At 42.2% G+C, this 24013-nt stretch overlaps 1 protein-coding gene across 9 annotated transcripts in view; it reads left to right on the top strand.

Moving 5' to 3' along the window:
- LOC132397404 (doublecortin domain-containing protein 1-like) overlaps window positions 1-24013 on the top strand; it is a 544514-nt gene that overhangs the window by 448755 nt on the left and 71746 nt on the right. For 8 of the 9 annotated variants that reach the window (XM_059976134.1, XM_059976131.1, XM_059976130.1 and 5 more), the window contains 4 exons: window positions 3892-4077; window positions 8881-9084; window positions 16361-16526; window positions 18510-18626. In XM_059976134.1, the coding sequence (XP_059832117.1) occupies window positions 3892-4077; window positions 8881-9084; window positions 16361-16526; window positions 18510-18626 (673 nt within the window). Of the gene's footprint in view, window positions 1-3891; window positions 4078-8880; window positions 9085-16360; window positions 16527-17634; window positions 18233-18509; window positions 18627-24013 lie in introns of those variants that run through there. The other variant, XM_059976139.1, reaches the window with a different exon arrangement.

Below are 24013 nucleotides of genomic sequence, written 5' to 3' on the forward strand. Positions count from 1 at the left end.
GTTCAATAATAAAATCCAAACATTTATCCAATCTGCTGTGTGCATCTCATTAAGCTATAAAGAACCACAGAATCACCTTAAACCCTTCTAGTTTTTTTATTTCCTTTCTCTGGGAAAAAGACTGTGCATCAACCTACCTCTGCTTGGGTGGCGTGGTAGTGAAGCAAACGGTTATCGCAGCAACAGTGTTCACTATTCGGGGTTCAATTTCAGCTGCTGTCTGTAAGGCGGTTTGTCCGTCCTGCCCGTGACTGAATGGTTTCCTCCAGGCCCTCTGGTTTCCTTCCACCTTTCAAAGTCGTACAGGTTAGGGTTAGTGAGCAATGGCCATGCCACAGAACATAGAAGAGTACAGCAGAGGAACAGGGCCATTGGCCCACCATGTTGTGCAGGTCCAGTAATTAAATGCGCAACCTAAATAATCTCTGCCCACAGAATGCCCATGTTCCTGAGTTAAGAAACTGCAAGGGTGAAAGGGTCCTGATAGCAGTTATATACAGGTCTCCCAACAGTGCTGGGAGGTGGGCCACTGATTACAACAGGAAATAGAAAAGGCCTGTCAAAAGGGCAACGTTATGGTGGTCATGGGAGATTTTTACATGCAGGTCAATTGGGAAAATCAGGTTGGTAATGGATCTCAAGAGAGTGAGTTTGTTGAATGCCTACAAGATGGCTTTTTAGAGCAGTTTGTCATTGAGCCTACTAGGGAATCAGCTATACTGGATTAGGTGTTATGTAATGAACTGAAGGTGATTAGGGTGCTTAAGGTAAAAGGAACATTAGGAACCAGTGATCACTATATAATTGAGTTCAACTTGAAATTTAATAGAGAATGTAAAGTCTGATGTAGCAGTATTTCAGTGCAGTAAAGGAAATTACAGTGGTATGAGAGAGGAGTTGGTCAACATACAGAGCAGCAATGGTATGCGTTTCTGGGAAAAATGAGGAAGGTGCAGGATGTGTGTATTCCAAAAGTGAAGAAAAACTCAAATGGTAAAATAGTACAACCATGCCTGACAAGGGATGTCAAGGCCAGTGTAAAAACAAAAGAGAGGGCATACAACAAAGCAAAATTTAGTGGAAAGATAGAGTACTGAGAAGTTTTTAAAAATCTACACAGGGCAACTGAAAGAATCATTAGAAGGGAAAAGATGAAATATTAAAGCAAGCTAGCAAATAATATCAAAGTGGATATTAAAAGCTTTTTCAAGTATGTAAAAAGTAAAGGAGAAATGAGAGTGGATATAGGACTGATAGAAAATGAGGCTGGAGGAATAATAACAGGGAACAAGGAGATGGCAGATGAACTAAATGAGTATTTTGCATCAGTCTTCACTGTGTAAGACACTAACTGTATGTGAAGGAGGAGAAGTGGGTACAGTTACTGTTACAAGAGAGAAGGTACTCAAAAAGCTGAAAGACCTAAAGGTACCTAAGTCACCCGGACCAGATGAACTGCACCCTAGGGTTCTGAAAGAGGTAGTATTAGAGTTTGTAGTGCATTACAACTGATCTTTCAGAAATCATTGGACTCTGGCATGGTGCCAGAGGACTGGAAAATTGCAAATGTCACTCCAATCTTTAAGAAAGGAGGAAGGCAGCAGAAAGGAAATTATAGACCAGTTCGCGTAACTTCAGTGGTTGGGAAGATATTAGAGTCAATTGTTAAGAACGAGGTGTTGGAGTACTTGGCGAAACAGGACAAGATAGGACAAAATCAGCATGGTTTCGTTAAGGGGAATTCCTACCTGATGAACGTGTTGGAGTTCTTTGAGGAGATTACAAGTAGAACAGATAAAGGGGATGCAGTGGATGTTGTATATTTGGACTTTCCGACAAGGTGCCACACATGAGGCTGCTTATCAAGTTAGGAGCCCGTGGTATTACAGGAAATTTACTAAGATGGTTAGAGCATTGGCTGATTGAAAGAAGGCAGTGATTGGGAATAAAAGGATCCTTGTCTGGTTGGCTGCCAGTGACTAGTGGTATTCCACAGAGGTCGGTTTTAGAACCACTTCTTTTTATGCTGTACATAAATGATTTAGATGATGGAATAGATGCCTTTGTTGCCAAATTTGCAGATGATACGAAGATTGGTGGAGGGGCAGGTATTGTTGAGGAAACAGATAGGATGCAGAAGGACTTAGACAGGTTAGAAGGATAGGCAAGAATGTGAACGCTAATGTTGGAAAATACATCGATAGTAGAAATAAATGTGTGGACTATTTTCTAAATTGGGTGAAAATCCCTAACTCACCGAGGTACCAGGCCACTGGCTATCCCCACCTGGTTTAGCCCACCTGTTGAAACAGTGTACCGGGTGTGGTCGCTGCCGCTTGCGAACAGCAACTTGAAGCTGCAGGTGAGAGCTGAGTGTCTGGTGGGGACCAAAGGTGAGTGAGTTGCCCTGGAATAGACACAAAAAGCCCCTTCATCAGAGGTGTTACTTCTCCCTGGGCACCCCATTCATCCTTTCCTATATACGTGACAATTAAGTTAATTTTTAGATCAAATGTATAGCAGACAAAGAGTGAATTCAGTTCAGATGATCTTTGCTGTTATATATCCTACCCTTACAAAACCACTCAACTTTAGGAGCATTGTTTTCTATTCCCCAGCCATCAAACTTGCCATCAAATCTCTATCTTACCCTCTGCCTTTGCTCCATGGTTGTGAGCTTTACATTCAATTCATTTTTTGGATAATTAATTTTACCTGATTTTCTTTGCTGGATTTATTGTCTGTCTTATATTTATGGCTCCTCATTTTAAACTTACCTAAAAATGGAAACACTTCTTACACATTGACGTTGCTGATGTTAATCCAGTTTACTGGATGAAAGGACACCAGCTTGCTCAGTCCAGTCTAAATGCAAATACAATATTCTAATTGCAATTCTGTCAGATGGTAAAGAGTGAAATGTGTCATTTACGGGAACAGCTTTTTGAATTTGATAAACTCAAGAGATTCTGCAGATGCTGGAAATCCAGAGTAACACACACAACAAGCTAGAGGAATTCAGAAGGTCAGGCAGCATCAGCGGAGAGGAATAAACAGATGGCATTTTGGGCTGAGACCCTTCACTCTTCACTCCCCTCAGCACTGAACTGATTCCACAACCTAAGGACACAGATTCAAGGATTCTTCAACTCATAAGTATTATATAGTTATTTAACTACCTGGGAATTTATTAATTATTTGATTTTGTTTTGTATTTCCACAGCTTGTCTTCTTTTGCACATTGATTGTCAGTCTTGTTTGTGTTGCATTTCTACTATGAATGCCCACAAGAAAATGAATCTCTGAGTTGTATATGGTGACAGATACATCCTCTGATAATAAGTTTACATTGAACTTTGAACTTCACCAGAAGAATATTGACAAAGTGTTTCAGCCTGAAGCATCAATTTTATATAACTTTTTAGAGATAGAGTGTGGGACAGGACCTTCCGGCCCTTTGAATGGACCACCCAGCAACCAAGCCGAATCACAGGACCATTTACAATGAATAGTTAGCCTACTAACTGGTACATCTTTGGACTGTGGGAGGAAACCAGAGGAAACCCACATGCACACGGGAAGGAACGTACAATTTTGCTTATGAAGGACGTTGGAATTTAATTCCGATCTCTGATGTCCCGAACTGTAATAGCGTGGTGCTAACTGCTATTCTACAGTGGCACCCTGACCCTTTCTTCCCTTCCGTAGATGCTGCCTGACCTGCTGAGTTTCTCCCAAATTTTGTGTGTGTGTGTTTCTATAATATGGTAATCTGCACAGTGCTCTAATTGGGACTTTGTACACATACGTCATTTGTGCAAGATGTTCTCATTCAGTCATGTTAGTTAGAATGTTTGTTAATAGGTTTCCCATTTTATTCCCCTGAATTAGGGTTACTACTTCACTCATCCCAGTACAAAGCAGAGAACTGTGGTTTGTTTGGCTTGCGCCAGGACACTGAGGGGACGGAATGTCATGACCAAGTTGCAGCCAGGTGTGCCATTCACCTGTGCCACGGGCTGCAAAGAGAGCCAGCTAGAAGCAACAGGACCCTTCAAGTACATCAGAGTCACAAAGGTAACGTTCAGCTTTAACTTGTGCTGGTATTTAATGTTGTTTCAGCCAATAAAAAGGAGATGGGCAAGGATTAAGGCAAAACTCACAGGAAAAATTTTGCAGCAGACAGTATATTTTAAAAGTCTTTCTTTTTAATTGTTTGAATTGTTTAAATTTTAAACATTTAAAAAAAAATTGAACCAATGTTTAAATTGTACATTGGTCTATATGTGTAGGTTTCCATTGATTCTATTGTATTTCATTGTTCTACCACAAATGCCTGCAAGAAATTGAACCTCAAGGTCATATATAGTGATATATACGCATTTTGATAATAAATTTATGTTGAACTTTGAAGTTATTAACGTTGGAACACCATGCCACTAGAACACCACACCACCCTCAGTTTTGGTCACCTTATTTTAGAAAAGATGTGAAGGTCCTAGAAAGAATGCACTGAGGGTTTATGAGAATGGTGAATGTTTGCATTAACTTTGAGAGGACTAGAATATAAAAGCAAGGATGTGATGTTGAGACTTTATAAAGCATTTGGTAGACTGCACTTGAGTACTATGAAAGGCTTTGGGCCCCATATCTAAGAAATCAAATGCTGTCTTTGGAGAGGGTCTTGAAGAGGTTTATGAGAAAATATCCTGGAAATGAAAGGGTTAATACATGCATTGGGCTCACTGGAGTTCAGAAGAATGTCTGAAGATCTTATGGAAACATAATAAATATTGAAAGGCCTAGATAGACATGGAGAGGATTTTTCCAATGGTGGGAGACAGAGGGCACATCTTCAGAATACAAGAATGTCCCATTAGGATAGAGCTGAGGAGGAATTTCTTCAGCCAGAAAGTGGTGAATCTGCGGAATTCATTGCCACAGACAGGTGTGGAGGTCAAGTCACTGGGTATTTTTAAAGTGGGACTTGATAGGTTCTTGATTAGTCAAGGTGTCAAAGGTTATGGGGAGAAGGTGGGGGAATGTGGTTGAGAGGGAAAATAAATCAGCCAAGATTGAATGGTGGAGTACAATTGATGGACCTAATGTCCTATAGTTCCAGAAAGTATGGATTTCAGCCAAAAGCTTAGATTGGAGAAGGTGAGGATGATCTCATTGAAGGTGAAGAGGAGATAAGATGGAAGTTTTGATGGGATTAGAGAAGGTCAATAGAGAGACACTATTCTCATTAGTTGATGGTTACAGGACCAAGGGACACAGATATAAAGGAAGGGGTAAAAGATGGAGGGGAGATTTTTTTTTAGTTCAAGAATAGTTGGGATCTGGAATTAACTGCTTAAGAAGAAAATGGAATCTAATTCAGTTAGCTCCTCAAAAGGAATAAAAACACAGATGCCGAAAATCTGAACTGAGAACAGATCAGTCAGTGTTGGAGAGAGAGGGGGGAGACGGAGAGGGATTGTATTTCAGATGGAAAACCCTTCAACGTAAACTGAAACTGTGCAACGTGGTAGTGCAGTGGTTCAATTGTGACGCTGTCTGTGAGGAGTTTGTACATTCTCCCCATTACTATGTGGGTTTCCTCCGGGTGCTCCAGTTTCCTCCTACATTCCGAAGACAGAAACGGGTTAATAGGTGAATTGGTTATATGGGTGTAGTTGGCAGCGTGGGCTCATTGGGCCAGAAGGGCCTGTTATTGTGCTGTATCTTTAAATGAAATAAACTGTCTAATTCAAAAGAAAATTGGAGCTTGCAGCTGAGAGAGTTGAATTTGCAAGATCATGGAAAAAGCGAGATTACTGTATTTATTTATTAAGATACAGCGTGGAACAGACCCTTCGGGCCCCATGAGCTGTACTGCTCTGCAATTTCCCGATTTAACCCTAGCCTAACCATGGGACAAATACAATGGCCAATTAACCTTCCAACCTGTACATCTTTGGAGCATGGGAGGAAATTGGAGCACCCGAGGAAACCGATGCAGGCACAGGGAGAATATACCAATTCCTTACAGACAGTGGCGGAACCAGCACAACTCAGAACATACACAGAATTGCTGGGCTGAATGGTGTCTGGTTCTGGGCTGTAACAGATCTATTGTTCTCTGATGAAAGGCTGAGATACAGTCATAGAGTCAGAGAGAAATACAGCACAGAAATGGACCCTTCGGCCCATCTAGTCCATGCAAAAACCATTTAAGCTGCCTACTCCGATCAACCTGCATCAGGATCATAGCCCTCAATGCCCCTGTTATCCATTTACATAGAACATAGAATACTACAGCACAGTACAGGCCCTTCAGCCCACAATGTTGTACTGACCCTTAAACCCTGCCTCCCATATATCCCCCCACCTTAAATTACTCCATATACCTGTCTAGTAGTCTCTTAAACTTCACTAGTGTATCTGCCTCCACCACTGACTCAGGCAGTGCATTCTACACACCGACCACTCTCTGAGTAAAACACCTTCCTCTAATATCCCCCTTGAACTTCCCACCCCTTACCTTAAAGCCATGTCCTCTTGTATTGAGCAGTGGTGACCTGGGGAACAGGCTCTGGCTGTCCACTCTATCTATTCCTCAATATCTTGTATACCTCCATCATGTCTCCTCTCATCCTCCTTCTCTCCAAAGAGTAAAGACCTAGCTCCCTTAATCTCTGATCATAATGCATACTCTCTAAACCAGGCAGCATCCTGGTAAATCTCCTCTGTACCCTTTCCAATGCTTCCACATCCTTCCAATAGTGAGGCGACCAGAAATGGAGACAGTACTCCAATTTACCTATCCAAATTGCTCTTAAACATTGAAATCAACTTTGTGTGCACCGCTTGTGCTGGCAACCAATTCTACACTCTCACAACCCTCAGAGTGAAGGAGTTTACACTAATGTTCTCCTTAAACTTTTCACCTTTCACCCTTATCCCATGACTTCTGGTTGTAAACCCTCCCAACCTCAGGGTAAAATGCCTGCTTGCATTTACCCAATCTATAGCCCTCATCATTTTGTATACCTCTATGAAATCTGTTATCAGTCTTCTATCTTCTAAAGAATACAGTCCTAACCTACTCAATCTTTCTTTATAACTCAGGTAGGTCCTTCAGACCTGGCAACATCCTTATATGTTTCCTCTGCACTCTTTCAATCTTGTTTACATCTTTCCTGCAGGTAGGTGACCAAAACTGCACACAGTACTCCAAATTATGCCTCACCAACATTTTATACAACTTTAACATTGCATCCTATTTCCTGTACTCAATACATTGATTTATGAAGGTCAATGCACCAAAAGCTTTCTTTATGACCCTATGTAACTGAGATGCCACTTTCAACAAATTATGGACCTGCATTCCCAGATCCCATTGCTCTACCACACTCCTCACTGCTCTACCGTTCACTGTGTAAGACTGACCTGATTGGTCCTACCGAAGTGCAACACTTCGCATTTGTCTGCATTGGATTCCATTTACCATTTTCAGCCCATTTTTCCAGCTGAGGCAGATCCTTCGGCAAGCCATGATAGCCTTCCTCACTGCCCACTACACGCCTGGTCTTGGTGTCATCCATAAATTTGCTGATCCAGTTAACCACATTATCATCCAGATCATTGATATAGATGACAACCAACAAAGGATCCAGCACTGATTCCTGTGGCAGGCCACTAGTCAAAGAGGCACCCCTCTCCTACCACTCTCCGGCTTTTTCCACAAAGCCAATGTCTAACCCAATTTACTACCACATCCTGAATTCTGAGAGACGGAACCTTCTTGATCAGCCTCCCATGTGGGACTTCGTCAAAGTCCATGTAGACAACATCCACTGCCTTGCCTTCATCCACTTTCTTGGTAACCAGGAAGAACTTGTTTCATTTGACAGAGACAGTAACCAGAGACATACTGTATATTTAAGATAATTGCTGGAAATGCTTCAGAATATTTGAGGATAATCACTTTCACTCAAAGGTAATGAAAATAAATCAGCTTTAAAGAATGGTGAAGCAGACTTGAATTGACCAAATAGCCTAATTTTGAATCCCTGTCTTATTATATCTATGTCTTGAGATTAAGCTAAATAGCACTTCGGTTGGCAGAAGTGGAGAGGTTTAACATGATGGACCAAATGGCCTCTCTATAAAGGAGCCAGTTTTGAAGAGATTTCTTGATGTGAAGTAGAGAACTTTAGAAAGAGAGAGAGAAAAAAAACTAATTACGGGCAGTGAAAATTTAGAACGTATAACAAAATGAAGAACCAACTCACAAAATACTGGAGGAACTCATTTCAGGATGAGACCCTTCTTCAGGACTGGAAAGGAAGGGAAAAGAATCCAGAATAAGAAGATGGTGGCAGGGGGAGGGGAGGCTGAGTGGAAGGCGTACAAGCTGGCAGGTGATAGGTGAAAACAGGTGAATGGACAAGGGGTGCGAAGTAAGAAGCTGGGAGGTGAGAGGTGGTAAAGGTAAAGGGCGGAGGAATCACTAACACAACCTATTCTGCAAATGCTGGAAGTCCAAAGCAAAAAGCACAAAATGTTCCAGGAACTCAGCAAGTCAGGCAGCATCTGTGGAGTGGAATAAACAGTCAACATTTTGGGCTGGTCATTTATTGTTTGTTGTCCCAATGAAGGGTCTCGTCTGAAACGTCAGCTCTCTAGTTCTTGTCATAAATGCCAGACATGCTGAGTTCCTCCAGTATTTTCTGCGTGTTGGTATGGACTTCCATCATTTACAGAATCTCTTGTGTCTATAGAGTGAAGGAATGTAGAGTTCCTCTGTGTTCAGGTCAAGATTGGCACTAAGTTATATTTTCCTTCACACATTATGTATGAAATTTTAAAAGATTTTAATTCATTTGTTTATAGGTTGACCTTTCTACCTCTGTAGCCAAAAGCAGCTTGGCTCACTTGGAAGCAAAACTGAATTCCTTGCAGATGGAAACATCAGTACAAACCATCTCATGGGATATCTCAGCTGCCAAGACCCAGCCAGCAGTAAGAATCTTAGCCTATCGAAATGGCGCCGGATACAAGGATGGTGAATTGGTTATTGGAACAACATTTTCTTCGGTAATAAAGCCAGGATAAGTAAACATATTCGCAAATTAGGCAGAATTTTATTTATTTACTTACTGAGATACAGCATGAAATAGGCCCTGCCAGCCCTCGAACCATGCCGTCCAGCAATCCCCCAATTTAATCCTAGCTTAATCACGGGACAATATACAATGACCAATTAACCTCCCAACCAGTATGTCCTTGGACTGTGGGAGGAAACTGGAGCATCCAGAGGAAACCTACATGGTCACATAGCGAATATACAAACTCCTTATAAGCAGCAGTAGGAAATGAACCCAGGTCATTGATACTGTAAAACGTTATGCTAACTACTACACTCCCATGCCACCCAGTCACTAAGAATACAGAATGGATTATCAGCCTTTGAAACTTCGGGATAGACCACCTTGTTCTGATGAAGCTTCTCTACCAGAGGCATGCAATGGAGCGAATTCCATGATTGGGAAAGAGGCAATTCCTCTAGCCTTGGCAAAAGAGCTGATGAAAGCCTTAGTGAGTTGTTCAAACTGTTGGGGTGTTTTCCCATTGCTAGTCAGTGAAAACAGTACAAATTATCTCACAGGATATCTCAGCTGAGCTGAAGCCGTGTTTCAGGATATTCCAGCTTTAACTTTTAATCATCTAGGGACACTAGAGATGGCAGATCATGGAATCTGGATCAACTCGTAAAGCACTGAAGGAATCAGAATCAGGTTCAATATCAAAGTTCAAAGTAAATTTATTATCAAAGTACATACGTCACCATATACTGTACAACTCAGATTTATTTTCATTCAGGCATACTAGATAAATCCATAATGGAATAATACACACAGTAGAATCACAGGAAGACCGCACCAACTTGGATATTTACCCAATGTGCAAGAGACAACAGACTGTGCAAATACAAAAAAGAAATAAATAGTACAAAATAAGTATTGAGAACATGAGATGAAGAGTCCTGGAAAATGAGTCCATAGGTATGGGAACAGTTCAGTGATGGGCAAGTGAAGCTGATTGACATATGTCGTATATGTCATATATCATTGGCATATGCGGTGAAATTTGTTTTGTGGTAGCAGTTTATCGTAATACATAATAATAAAAACTATAAATCACAATAATAAGCATATATTAAAAACATTAAAATAAATAAGTAGTGCAAAAAAAGCAAAAAAAAGTGAGATAGTGTTCATGGGTTCATTGTCCATTCAGAAATCTGATGGAGGAGGGGAAGAAGCTGCTCCTGAAATATTAAGTGTGTGTCTTCGGGCTGCTGCACTTCCTCCTTGATGGTAGCAATGAGAAGAGGGCATGTCCTGGGTGATGGGGGTCCTTAGTGGATGCTGCCTTTCTAAAGCATTGCCTTTTGAAGCTGTCCTGGAAATTGAGGAGGCTAGTGCCCATGATGGAGCTTGTTGAGTTTGCTGCTGCCTGACAAACCTGCTGGAATTCTTTGAGGAGATTACAAGTAAGATAGATAAAGGGGATGCAGTGGATGTTGTATATTTGGACTTTTAGATGGCCCTTGACAAGGTGCCACACATGAAGCTGCTCACCAATTTAGGAGCCCGTGGTATTACAGGAAAGTTACCAAGGTTGTTAGAGCATTGGCTGATTGGAAGAAGGCAGCGATTGGGAATAAAAGGATCCTTGTCTTGTTAGCTGCCAGTGGTGGTCTGCAGGGGTCGGTTTTGGGACCACTTCTTTTTATGCTGTATATAAATGATTTAGATGATGGAATAGATGGAATAGATCTGCCAAATTTGCAGATGATATGAAGATCGATGGAGGGGCAGGTAGTGTTGAGGAAACAGGTAGGATAAAGAAGGACTTAGACAGATTAGGAGAATGGGCAAGAAAGCGGCAAATAAAATACAATGTTGGAAAATGCATGGTCATGCATTTTGGTAGTAGAAATAAATGTATGAACTATTTTCTAAACGGAGAAAAAAATCCAAAAATCTGAGATGCAGAGGGACTTGGGAGTCCTTGTGCAGAACACTCCAAAGATTAAATTGCAGGTCAAGTCGGTGGTGAGGAAGAAAAATGCCATGTTAGCATTCATTTCAAGAGGTTTAGAATATAAGAACAAGGATGTGACTTTATAAAGCTGAGGCTTTATAAGGCACTGGTGAGGCCTCACCTTGAATATTGTGAACAATTTTGGGCCCCTCATCTTAGAAAAGATCTGCTGGCATTGGAGAAGGTCCAGAGGAGGTTCACAAGGATGATTCCAGGAATGAAAGGGTTATCATACGAGGAACGTTTGATGGCTCTGGGTCTGTACTCATTGGAATTTAGAAGGGTGAGGGGGATCTTATTGAAACCTTACGAATGTTGAAAGGACTAGACAGAATAAATGTGGAAAGGATGTTTCCCATGCTGGGAGAGTCGAGGACAAGAGGGCAGAGCCTCAGGATAGAGGGGGGTCCATTTGAAACAGAGATGCGGAGAAATTTCTTTAGCCAGAGGGTGGTGAATTTGTGGAATTTGTTGCCATGTACATCTGTGGAGGCCAGGTTGTTGGTATATTTAAGGAGGAGACTGGAATATGATTGGAAGAGATTGGATATGGCATCAAAGGTTATGGAGAAAAAGGTGGGAAATGGGGTTGAGGAGGAGGAAAAAAAAAGGATCAACCTTGATTAAATGATGAAGCAGACTCAATGGGCCAGATGGATTAATTCTGCTCCTATGACTTATAGTCTTATGGTTTTAAAACCAGTACTGTACGAAAATCTATCCTTATCTTAAATATATTTACTGAGTTAGCATCCACTGTATAATTGAGAATTCCACAGATTCACCATTCTCTGGGGAAAGCAGTTCCTCCTCATCTCCATCCTAAATTTACTTCCCCCAAATCTTAAGGCTATGTCTCCTAGTTCTACCTCAACACTCAACTAATTCCACAACCTACAGACTTCCATGAAATCTACAACTCGTGTTCTCATTATCTATCTATCTATCTATCTATCTATCTATCTATCTATCTATCTATCTATCTATCTATCATTTTACATTTGTGCAATTTGTCTTTTGCATATTGATCTTTTTTCTGTGTATTTTTTCATTCATTCTATTGTATTTCTTTGCTCTACTGTGAATGCCCACAAGAAAATGAATCTTAGGGTTATATATGGTGACACGGCTTCTTATGGCTTTAATAACAAATTTACTTTGAACTTGCTATAATCCTTTCATTTCATGAGTAATTACCCTAACAGTACTCATAATTAAACAGTAGGGCTATATTCAGTCAGTAACAAATACCCTGAAACATCTTACTATTATTGCTGCTAATTTGAAATATGCTTTAAAAGTGACTGGAAGAACTTAGATGTCTGCAAGTTGAGTTAAGCTTGTTAGCTTTAATGTTACATTTAATTAATTGCAAACACTAAGTCTGGACATTAAGCAAAACATTTTGTAATTCTTGTATATGCAATGTTTGAAATGAATGGTGTGGGCATCAGGGCAGTGTAGCAGTTAGTTGTATGATCTACTTTCAATTCCCATTACTGTCTGTAAGAAGTTTGTTTGTTCTCTCTGTGGTTGCATGGGTTTCCTTGCATATTCCAAAGACATATGGTTTAGGATTAGTAAATTCTGGGAATGCTATGTTCATGCCAGAGGTGTGGTGACACTGTGGGTTGCCCCAATAAATCTCGGACTGTTTTGTCGTTAACACAAAATGACCCATTTCTCTGGATGTTTCAATATTTCGATGTACATTGAACAAATAAAGCTAATAATCTTTAATCTTTCTACATCTGCAATTTTTCTGTATCTCAGGAACAAGTTAAAACTCTTAAACGAAAACAAATTGAATACAAGCAAAACAACACAATATGGTACCTCTTATTTGTTTGTTTATTTATTTATCTAGCTACCTGTCTGCTTTTTGTTTGTTTATTTATTTATTGAGATACAGCATGGAACAGGCCCTTCTGGTCCTTCAATCCGTGCTGCCCAGCAATCCCCCGATTTAATATTAGCATAATCACGGGACAATTTACAATGACCAATTAACCTACCAACCGGTCTGTCTTTGGACTGTGGGAGGAAACCAGAGCACCCACAGGAAACCCACATGGTCACAGGGAGAACATACAAACTCCTTGAAACTGGGTCGCCGGTATTAAGAAGTGTTGTGCTAACCACTGCGCTACCATGCCATCCTGAGGCTGGAGAATTTAGATATGCTGTTAACTTGTGTCAGGAAATATAGAGGAGGTTTGAGGCAAAAGCAGAGCAGCAGAGATGATTTATCAGGAAATAATATTTTACGAATAAATTGCAAAATAACAAGCCACATGGGGCCACAAAACAAGAGAGAAAAGATAGTTAACACAACAAGGTAACTGAAAGCTAGGAGCAACTGATTGATGGCTGGTTCATACGAGTATACAAGGATTGTGAATGAAAACTGGGTTTAAGTAGGTGATGAGTTTGAAACAAGTGGCAGGTGATTCCTATTAGCAGGGTGGCAACTGGGAGGTATCTATATGTGCAGGCCCAAGAACTTGTAGGTTCTAACCACTTCAAAGTGAATTTTACTGAATTCTTCTGAATTTTACTTCCTTGCAACTTATTTGGTCAACCAGACAAATTGTCTGGAAGGGTCTACAGTAGAATGCCTCATTGAGGATCAAAATGGAGGGTAGCTGGAGGGGGCTGATGGCAATGAAGGCGAGGAAGATGAGACTGATTATGGTGGAGATAGGTGGTGAAGATCATCTATGGTGAGAATAAATTGAAGAGGTGACTGTGTGGTTGGGGACAGGAATTTAATTCTGGTTGGCATCAGCTGAAGGAATTTGATTGTAATGGGGATTGGGTGGAAGAGATTGATTATGGTAGGATTGGGTGGAGGAGATCAATTATGGTGGGGATTGGATGGAGGAGATTGTGGTGGGGATTGGGTGGAGGTGACTGATCGTTGTAGGAATGGGTGGAGGAGATTTGTTCAGGTGGGGATCAGTTGTGGTATGGGTTGAATGGAGGAGATCGATTACAGTGGGGATTTGCTTGAGGGAATCAATTGTGGTGGGGAAGAGATGGAGGTGACTGATTGTAGTGGGATTGATAGATTGCAAAGGAGATGGGGAGTGGTGGGGGAAGAAGGAATAATCTGAATGCAGAAACAGTGGGCAGTGGTAAGAGTCAGATCCCAGAGTTGTTAATGGGATCATGGGGGCTTCATCTTCAGTTTGAGTAAGACAAGCTCATTGATAAATATAAAATACTGGTCCACCTTTTAGGTGCAGTTTTGTCATATAAGTGCCAGTCGGTGGTGTAGTGGCATCCACACTGGACTTTGAGGTCAGTGGTTCCAGGTTCAAATCCAGCTAGTTCCTTGCACGCTTTCCATCTGTGCTGGGTTGAGCATCAAGCTAACAACTTGGCCTCTTAAAAAAAGACAAAATTGCTAAAGAAACAGCAAGATTGCTGCCCGATGTACCACAAGGCGTGGCAAGGAACAACAACATTGTAACATAAATCCCCAGCTCACCTAATGCCCAGACCAGAATTGGGCTTATTTTTAATGAGAAAGTGAATGCTAGATTTTCCATTGCAGACACATGCAACTCTTCTGCATGTGGGTCCGAGAAGGGGCTAAGGTCGAAGATAAAGACTGGTCCTCCACAACCATCTGTAGCAATGAATTCCAAATATTCACTATTATCTTTGGAATGTGGCTTAAAAGGATGTCCTTGCATTCTGAGCTGTGTTCTCAGGTCCTAGACTTCCCCAACTACAGGAAACATCCTCTCCACATTCACTCTGTCTAGACCTTTCAATATTTGATAGGTTTCAGTGAGATCCCCTCTCATTTGTCTGAACTCCAGCGAATATATGACCAGAGCCATCATACACTCCTCATATGTTAACCCTTTTGTTCCCAAGATAATTCTTGTAAACCATCTCTGGACCCTCTCCAATGCCAGTATACACTTTCTTAGACAAGGAACCCAAAACTGCTCACAATAAGTCTGATCTGACCAGCATCTTAGAAAGCCTCAGCACAACATCCTTGCTTTTGAACTCTAGTCTTTCCAAAATGAATGCTAAAATTGCATTTGCCTTCCTTACCAATGACTCAACCTGCAAGTTAACCTTTAGGGAATCCTGCATGAAGACTCCCAAATTCCTTTGTACATCTGATTTCTAAATTTTCTCCCTGTTTAGAAAATAGTCTACACCTTTATTCATGATGCATGACCATATATTTCCCTACACTATATCCCATCTGTCACTTCTATGGCCATTCTCCTAATCTGTCTAATCTCTTCTGCAGACTCCCTGCTTCCTCAACCCTTTCTGCCCCTCCCATTATCTATTTATAACGGGAAAAGAAGCCAACACTGACCCCTGCGGAACACCACTAGTCACCGGCAGCCAACCAGAAAAGTCCCCCTTTATTCTCACTCTTTCCCTCCTGCCAGTCAGTCAATCCATGCTGGTATCTTTCCTGTAATACCATGGGCTCTTATCTGGTTAAGCAGCCTCATGTACAGCACTTTGTCAAAGGCCTTCTGAAAATCCAAATAAACAACGTCCATTGACTCTCATTTGTCTATCCTGCCTGTTATTTCCTCAAAGAATTCCAACAGATTTGTCTGGCAAAATTTCCCATTAAGGAAATCATGCTGACTTTGGCCTATTTTATCATGTGCCTCCAAGTACTCTCCAAGAAATCTCACCTTTCATAATAGACTCCAATGTCTTTCCAGCCACTGAGATCAGGCTAACTGTCTTTTGCTTCCCTCCCCTCTTAAAACAGTGGAGTAATGTTTACAATTTTCCAGTCCTCGGGAACCATTCCAGAATCTAGTGAGTCTTGAAAGGTCATTACTAATGCCTCACAACAACAGAATTGAAGTATTGAATTTATTGATTGATTGATTGATTAATTTATTGAGATCAAGCGTGGAATAGTCCCTTCTGGTCCTTCAAGCTGTGCGGCCCAGCAATCCCCTGATTTAATCCTAGGCTAATCATGGGACAATTTACAGTGACCAACTGGAGCTCCCAGAGTAAACCCTTGTGGTCATGGGGAGAACGTACAAACTCTTTACAAGCAGCAGTGGGAATTGAACCCAGGTCGCTGATACTGTAAAACGTTACGCTAACCAGAATGCTACTGGGCAATTGAAAGTTGTTAATCCCGCTCTTCAGTACTAGAGAGAAAATTGCTGTGCAAGCAGCATTGATAGTAATAATTATCTTCTCTTATCAGTGAACGGTATTTACACTTAACTTGCTGGTTGCCTTGATCCAGTTGCTTGCCACGTGCACTCAGAGATTGAAGCTGGCCAGACCTGCACACAGACTGTACACAGCTGATGGAAGCCTAATCTTGGCTGTCAGTGAACTGATCGCTAGAGCTGTCAATGACTGTCTACAGGAACAAGAGCGTGAAGTAACACGTACTGACGAAGACAAAGGTAGGAGACCTGAAGAAATGATGAATAGGTCAAACAAAGAAAGGTTCACTTGCATCTATGACCAAAGTTAACACTAGTCTGGGGCCCAACGCATGCTTGCAGATATATTCCCTCAAATTTGCCTCTTTCTTTAAGGCCACTATTTAGGTATTTGCTTTGAGATTTATTTATTTAGCTCCTTCCGGCCCAATGAGCTGCACTGCCCAGAAACCTGCCTATTTAACTCTAACTTAATTACAGGACAATTAACAGTCACCAATTGACCTACTAACCTGTATATCTTTGACTATGGGAGGAGACTGGAGCACCTGGAGGAAACCCATGCTGTTACGGGGAGTACGTAACAACTCCTTACAGACAGCGTTAGAACTGAACTCTGAACTCTGATGACCTGAGCTGTCATTGGATTGTGTTAACTGCTACGATACCATAGTAAAACACAAACTGGTACTGGTATAGAAACTTACTTATTTACAGCCCATTACGCTGCTGACATTTAGGACTGCAATCAATGAAGGTCCTCCATCTCTGTCCATACTGTCACACACAGATAATAGAAGGATTCTTCATTGCACTTTTGTTTTACTAGACAGAGTTGCTAGCCCTGAGCTGAACCCCTGAACCTGGAGGACTGGTGGACCATTTTTAGTCTGGCCTCCACCCTTTGACCCATTTGTCATGGCGGTACCAATACCCAAAGCATAAGGCCCTGACTCTAGCCTGCATAGCTCTCTTGAGTTGTTGAGGCACTCAAGTTCCAAACCCTATGACAAGGTTGTGGTCCTCTTGGGGATAGAAACCCAGATTTGATCCAGTTTCCGGGCAGGTGGTGCATTCTTCCTTTAGCCACGTGAGTTTGCCTCTGATGCTCCAGTTTCTCCCACATCCCAATGTTGTGTTGGCCGTTAGGTTAATTGGTTCTAGTTAACTATCCCTGGAGTGCGTGTGTTGTAAAAGAATCAAGTGGAGTAGATAAGCATGTGAGAGAGAAATGGTTATAGGGACATAAATGGCAAAACAGGATGAAGGAATAAGTGGAATGACCTGTTGAAATGAAAAGCTTGTGATTCTGCATATTTTAATGTGCATGTGTTAACAAAAATTTCAGAGTTGGAACCTTGAATGTAGAAAATAGCATTCTCAGGACACAAGGAATGATAACACACCATGGACCATATGCGTTATCTTTTCATTACCCGGAGCTGGCTGAAACAGGCTGTCAGGAGTAGAGGTGGAAACAGGTACAACAGAGGCACTTAAGAGATGTTTAGACAGGCACATGAATAGGCAGGGAATGTAGTGATATGGATTGTATACAGGCAGGAAAGATATAGTTTAATTCGGCATTATGTTCAGCACAGACATCATGGGCCAAAGGGCCTGTTCTTCGGTTCTACTTCTCTACACTCAGTGGACACTTCATGATCTTCTGCTGCTGTACTCCATCCTCTTTAAGGTTTGACATGTGTATTCAGAGATGCTCTTCTGCACACGACTGTTGTAACGTGTGGTTATTTGAATTACTGTCACCTTCCTGTCAACTTGAACCAGTTTGGCCATTCTCCTCTGATCTCTCTCATTAGCAAGGCATTTTCACCCACAGAACTGCAGCTCACTGAATGCTTATTGTTTATTACACCATCCTCTGTAAACTCTAGTGACTGTTGTATGTGAAAATCCCAGGGGAGCAGTAGTTTCTGAGATACTCAAACCACCCCATCTGGCACCAACATCCATTCCACAGTCAAAGTCACTTAGTTCATATTTCTTTCTCATTCTGCTGTTTGGACAGATTAAACACTGAACCTCTTGAAAATGTTGCATGCTTTTGTTACTGCCACGTGATTGGCTGATTAGATATTTGCATAAATGAGCAGGCGTACAGGTGTACCTAATAAAGTGGCCACTACTCGTTAATTCTGCGTTCTTGTGTACTTGCCATGCCGATTAGTTAACTATGGTATTGCTTTTCTTCACCACTAGACTCAAGCAAGTTGTCTCCTCACTTGGTGGCCTGTGAGGAGCTGAAGATTAGCCCCAGCACCAGGAAGCCTATAGAGGTCTGGGTGTCCTGTGGAGAACCATTTATACCTTTGAGTGGTGAGTATTTAAATGTGAACTTAGAAAGAGATAAAGCAATTAGCTTTAACTGTCAAATGGAGATCGAAACCTTTAGTGAAATGTGTTTGCGCCAAATCGAATCAATGAGGATTGTGTTGAGGACATCCTGCAGGTGTCACCATGCTTCCGGCACCAACATAGCATGCCCACATTTTAACCGTACATCTTTGGAATGTGTGACAACACTGGAGCACTTGGAGGAAATCCACACGGTCACTGGGAAAACTCCCTATCAGGCATTAACAGGAATTAAACCCTGAATGGTAAACACTAGCCCTGTAAAGCGATCGCACTATCTACCAAGCTAATGTGCCACACCCTGTGTGACGTGAACATAGATCATCGAACAGTATAGCTCACTACAGGCCATTCAGCCTACAATGTTATGCCAGCTTTTTAACCTACTCTAACCCTCCCCCTTCACACAGCCCTCCAATTTCATCCATGTCACCATCTAAGAGTCTCTTAAATGTCCCCCAGTGTATTTGTCTGTACCACCACCCCTGTTCCCCACACCCTCCACTCTGTCAAAAACTTATATCTGACGTCTTCCTGTACTTTCATCCAATTACCATAAAATTATGGCCTCTCATATTAGCCATTTTTACCCTGGGGAAAAGCTCTAGTTGTCCACTTGAGCTATGCCTCTAATCATCTTGTACACCTCGATCTTCACAACCATCCACAAAATCAGAGGAACACACACAAAATGCTGGTGGTACGCAGCAGGCCAGGCAGCAACTATAGGAAGAAGCACAGTCGACATTTCGGGCCGAGACCCTTCCTGAAATCAGAGGAGTGCCCCCAAAGAATGAATGACAGTTAAATGTTAGAACCGCTAAGTCTACTCCAGCTCCCCTCCCTCCTGTGCATAAACGGCAGCAAGCAACAATCCCCCCTCCCCCCACCAGCAAAAGAAAAGCATCGGCACCCGCCACCGAGCACTCAAGCACACAGCAAAGCAACAGCAAAGACGCAGACTTGCAGTACCCCAAAGGTCACAGGCTCTCTCTCTCTCCCTCATAAAGGAGAAAGTGATGTCTCTATTTCACAGTGAGCGGGGAGACAGAACAAGCAACTCACTGCTTTATGATGTTAAAAGTCCATTGTGTTCTTTTTTCTGAGCTCTCTGCTCTGCAATCCAGGCAGCATCCTGGGAAACCTCCTCTGCAACCTTTCTAAAGCAGATGAATGAAAGATTTGCAACTACCACTGAAAGGGCTGGTAATAATTCATTCATGCATAGCAACAAAGATTGTGCATCATTATAAACACTTACAAAATGCTGGAGGAACTCAGCAAGCCAGGCAGCATCTATGGAGGGCGCAACATCACAAGATGAAGAGCCGGTGCTGTTCTGTGCTGTACTGCTCCATGTCCTATGTTCTGTGTTCTTTCTGTTGTTAGCCTGACTCCCCAGTCTTCCTAGAATAGGGCTTCTGCCCTGCCCCTTGTCCTCTACCTTTCAATCAGCTTGCCTTTGCAGGCTGTTGTATTTTGCGCACGTTCAAAGTTCAAAGTTTGAAGCAGGTTTATTAACGAAGTACATTTACAGTACGTCACCACATACAACTGTGATGCGACAGCTACTTGTAAGACACAGCAAAGCTGCTGGAAGACTGAGTGGAAGACACTGTATGACAAACCTCCAAATAACAGAGCTCCAAGCTGAAAAAAGTATGTTTGATTCTTTATTATGAAACCAGCACCGATGAACAAACAAATTTAGTGATATTAGTGAACCTAGCATAATAAGTGAAATTAACAATATTAACGATACAAATGGTCAACAATCAGAATCCAAATCACACACAAAGTGCTGCAGGAACTCAGCAGGCCAGGCAGCTTCTATGGAAAAGAGTCCAGTTCAGCAGGGCCAAAGAAAAAAGTTGAGGAGTAGAATTAAAAGGTGTGGGGAGGGGAGGGAGAAACACAAGGTGACAGGTGAAACCTGGTGTGTGGGGGGGGGGGGTGAAGTAAAGAGCTGGGAAGTTGATTGGTGAAAGAGGTACAGGGCTGGAGAAGGGGGAATCTTATAGAAAAGGACAGAAGCCCAAGGAAGAAAGAAAAGAGGGGAGGAGCATCAGAGGGAGGTGATGGGTAAGCAAGGAGATAAAGTGAGAGAGGGTAAAGCAGATGGGGAATGGTGAAGGAATGGAGAATGCAGAGCTCGTCGACTTCATCCACTTTCCTTCCGATTTCCCTCATGCCGTCAAATTTACCTGGTCCATTTCTGACACCTCCCTTCACTTTCTTGATGTCACTTTCTGATGTCACTTCACTTTCTGAGCTGTCTCTAGTTCTGGAGACAGTTTATCTAATGATGTCCATTATAAACCCACGAACTCTCACAGCTACCTGGATTATACCTTTTCCCACCCTGTTACTTGTAAAAACTCCACCCCCTTCTCTCAATTCCTCTGTCTCCGCTACATCTGCTCTCAGGATGAGGCTTTTCATTCCAGAGTGAAGGAGATATCCTCCTCCTTCAAAGAAAGGGGCTTCCCTTCCTTCACCGTCAACGCTACCCTCAACCACATCTCTTCCATTTCAATGTCTGCTCTCACCCCATCCTCCTGCCACCCTACCAGGGATAAGGCTTCTCTTGTCCTCACCTACGACCCTACCAGCCTCCGCATCCAGCATATAATTCTCCACACCTTCCGCCATCTGCAACAGGATCCCACCACCAAACACATCTTTCCCTCCCCCCCCCCCCACTTTCTGCTCCCTTCGCGACTCCATTGCCCATTCGTCCCTCCCCAATGATCTCCCTCCTGGCACTTATCCTTGCAAGCAGAACAAGTTCTCAACCTGCCCCTACACCTCCTCCCACACTACCATTCAAGGCCCCAAACTTTCTTTCTGGGTGAGGTGAAATTCACCTGTGAATCTGTTGGGGTCATATACTGTGTCTGGTGTTCCCATTGTGGCCTCCTGTCTATTGTTGAGACCTGACATAGATTGGGAAAACGCTTTGCCAAGCACTACATTCCGTCTGCTAGAAAAAGTGGGATTTCCCAGTAGCCACTCATTTTAATTCCACTTCCACTTTCCATTCTCATTCCGAGATGTTTTTCCATGGCCTCCTCTTCTATTGTGATGAGGCCACACTCAGGTTGGAGGAGCAATAGCTAATATTCTGTCTGGGTAGCTTCCAACCTGATGGCATAAACATCAATTTCTTGAACTTCTGATAATTGCCCCCCCCCCACCATCTCCTACACCATTCCCCATCCCTTCTTTCCGCTCTCACCTATCTCTTTGCCTGCCCGTCACCTCTCTCTGGTGCTCCTCCCCACCTTTTCTTTCTTCTGTCCCTTCTCCAGCCCTGTTTCACCTGTCAATTTCCCGGCTCTTTACTTCATCCCTCCCCATCCTGATTTCACCAATCACCTTGTGTTCCTCCTTCCCCTTCCTCCACCTTTTAAATCTACTCTTCATCTTCTTTTCTCCAGTCCTGCCAAAGGGTCTCAGCCTGAAACATTGTCTGTACTTTTTTCCATAGATGCTGTCTGGCCTGCTGAGTTTCTCCAGCATTTAGTGAGGTAACATTCATGGGTTCAATGTCCATTCAGAAATCGGATGGAAGAGGGGAAGAAGCTGTTCCTGAATCATTGAGCGAGTGCCTTCAGGCTTCTGTACCTCCTTCCTGATGGTAGCAATTAGAACATGACCTGGGTGATGGACGTCTTTAATGTTGGATGCCGCCTTTTTGAAGCATCACTTCTTGAAGAGGTCCTGGATACTATGGAGGCTAGTGTCCATGATGGAGCTGACTAAGTTTACAAGTCTTTGCAGCTTTTTTCGCTCCTGTGCAGTAACTATCCCTTGCCCATATCAGGTGATGATACAGTCAGTTAAAATGCTCTCCACTGTACATCTATAGAAAGTTGCAAGTGTCTTTGATAACATATCAAATCTCCACAAACTCCTAATGAAACATAGCCACCGTCCAAGCCCTCCTCAGTCTATCTGTAACTAAACTAACACCACAAAAGGTAAATATGTGACTATACTCATTTACACCTACCACGCCACAACCCACATGACAAATTACCATAACCCATAATAAATGCGCAACACAAAATACAATAACATGCAGGCAGAAAATAGATACATGGCTCGAACACATGGGATTCACTTTCTTACAGGTATCCACAGCTGACAGAAAGAAAAGCAATAGGATCAGTGAAAAACTGCACACGCCAAAGATGGAAGAAGCTGCACATGCCAATGTGCAACAGAAAACAAATGAAAAAATAATAGTAATAACAACAAAATAAGCAATAGATATCAAGAACGTGAGTTCTTAAGAGTGAGTCCATATGAGGGGTTCCCAATATGTTTTATGCCAGGAAACAATACCATTAAGCAAGGGGTCTGTGGGCTCCAGGTTGTGAACCCCTGCCATAGACGTGGAATCGCTTCAGTGTTGGGATGAGTGAAGTTACCCACAATGGTTCAAGAGACTGATGGCTGAAGGGTAATTGTCCCTGAATGTGGTGTTGTGGGATTTGAGGTCCCTGTACCTCCTTCCTGACTGCAGCAGCGAGAAGTGAGTATTTAGCCATTTTTGCTTTATCCCACATTTCCAATGTCGACAGCATTTTGCATTAATAATTATTTGCAAGTTGCTTTGAACCTTGCAATTGATATTAAACTAGTTACATTTGTAATTTGGATCTTTTCATGCTTCAGTACACTTTTACATAGAACTGTGTCCAGGTATCATGCGGTACAATTTTATTATATGATAGTTTAATAACTTTGCATTAAATTCCTTATTTTATTTTAATCAAAACTTAAACACTCAGTTGAGGAAACTCTTTAAATAGCCTTTGCTGGAGGCTGCATGTTAACTTGGTGGAAGCACTCAAAAGCTTATACTTTGCATGAGCTTTGCTGACATAAAGTCACTGTCGAACCTAAACAGGTCAAAGGGTAGGATTCAGAGTCTATTGAGTGTGAGGAATCATGATAATTCAGGCAAGTCAAATATACTGCCCTCCACTGATTCAAAGTTCTAGCTGGAAGAAGAAGATTAGCTTTATTTGTCACATGTATATCGAAACATATAATGAAATTGATAGGATAGATGTGGAGAGGATGTTTCCTATGGTGGAGGAGTTTAAGACCAGAGGACACAGACTCAGAATAGAGGGGTATCCTTTTAGAACTGAGACAAGGAGAAATTTCTTCAGCCAGAGGGTGGTGAATCTGTGGAATTTATTGCCACAGAAGGCTGTGGAGGGCAAACCATAGGGTATATTTAAGGCAGAAGTTTATAGACTCTTGACTAGTTGGGGCATGAAAGAATATGAGGAGAAGGCAGAAGTCTGGTGCTGAGGGGGAAAATGGATCAG

This window comes from Hypanus sabinus, chromosome 7 (genome assembly GCF_030144855.1).
Source record: "Hypanus sabinus isolate sHypSab1 chromosome 7, sHypSab1.hap1, whole genome shotgun sequence".
Classification (NCBI taxonomy): domain Eukaryota; kingdom Metazoa; phylum Chordata; class Chondrichthyes; order Myliobatiformes; family Dasyatidae; genus Hypanus; species Hypanus sabinus.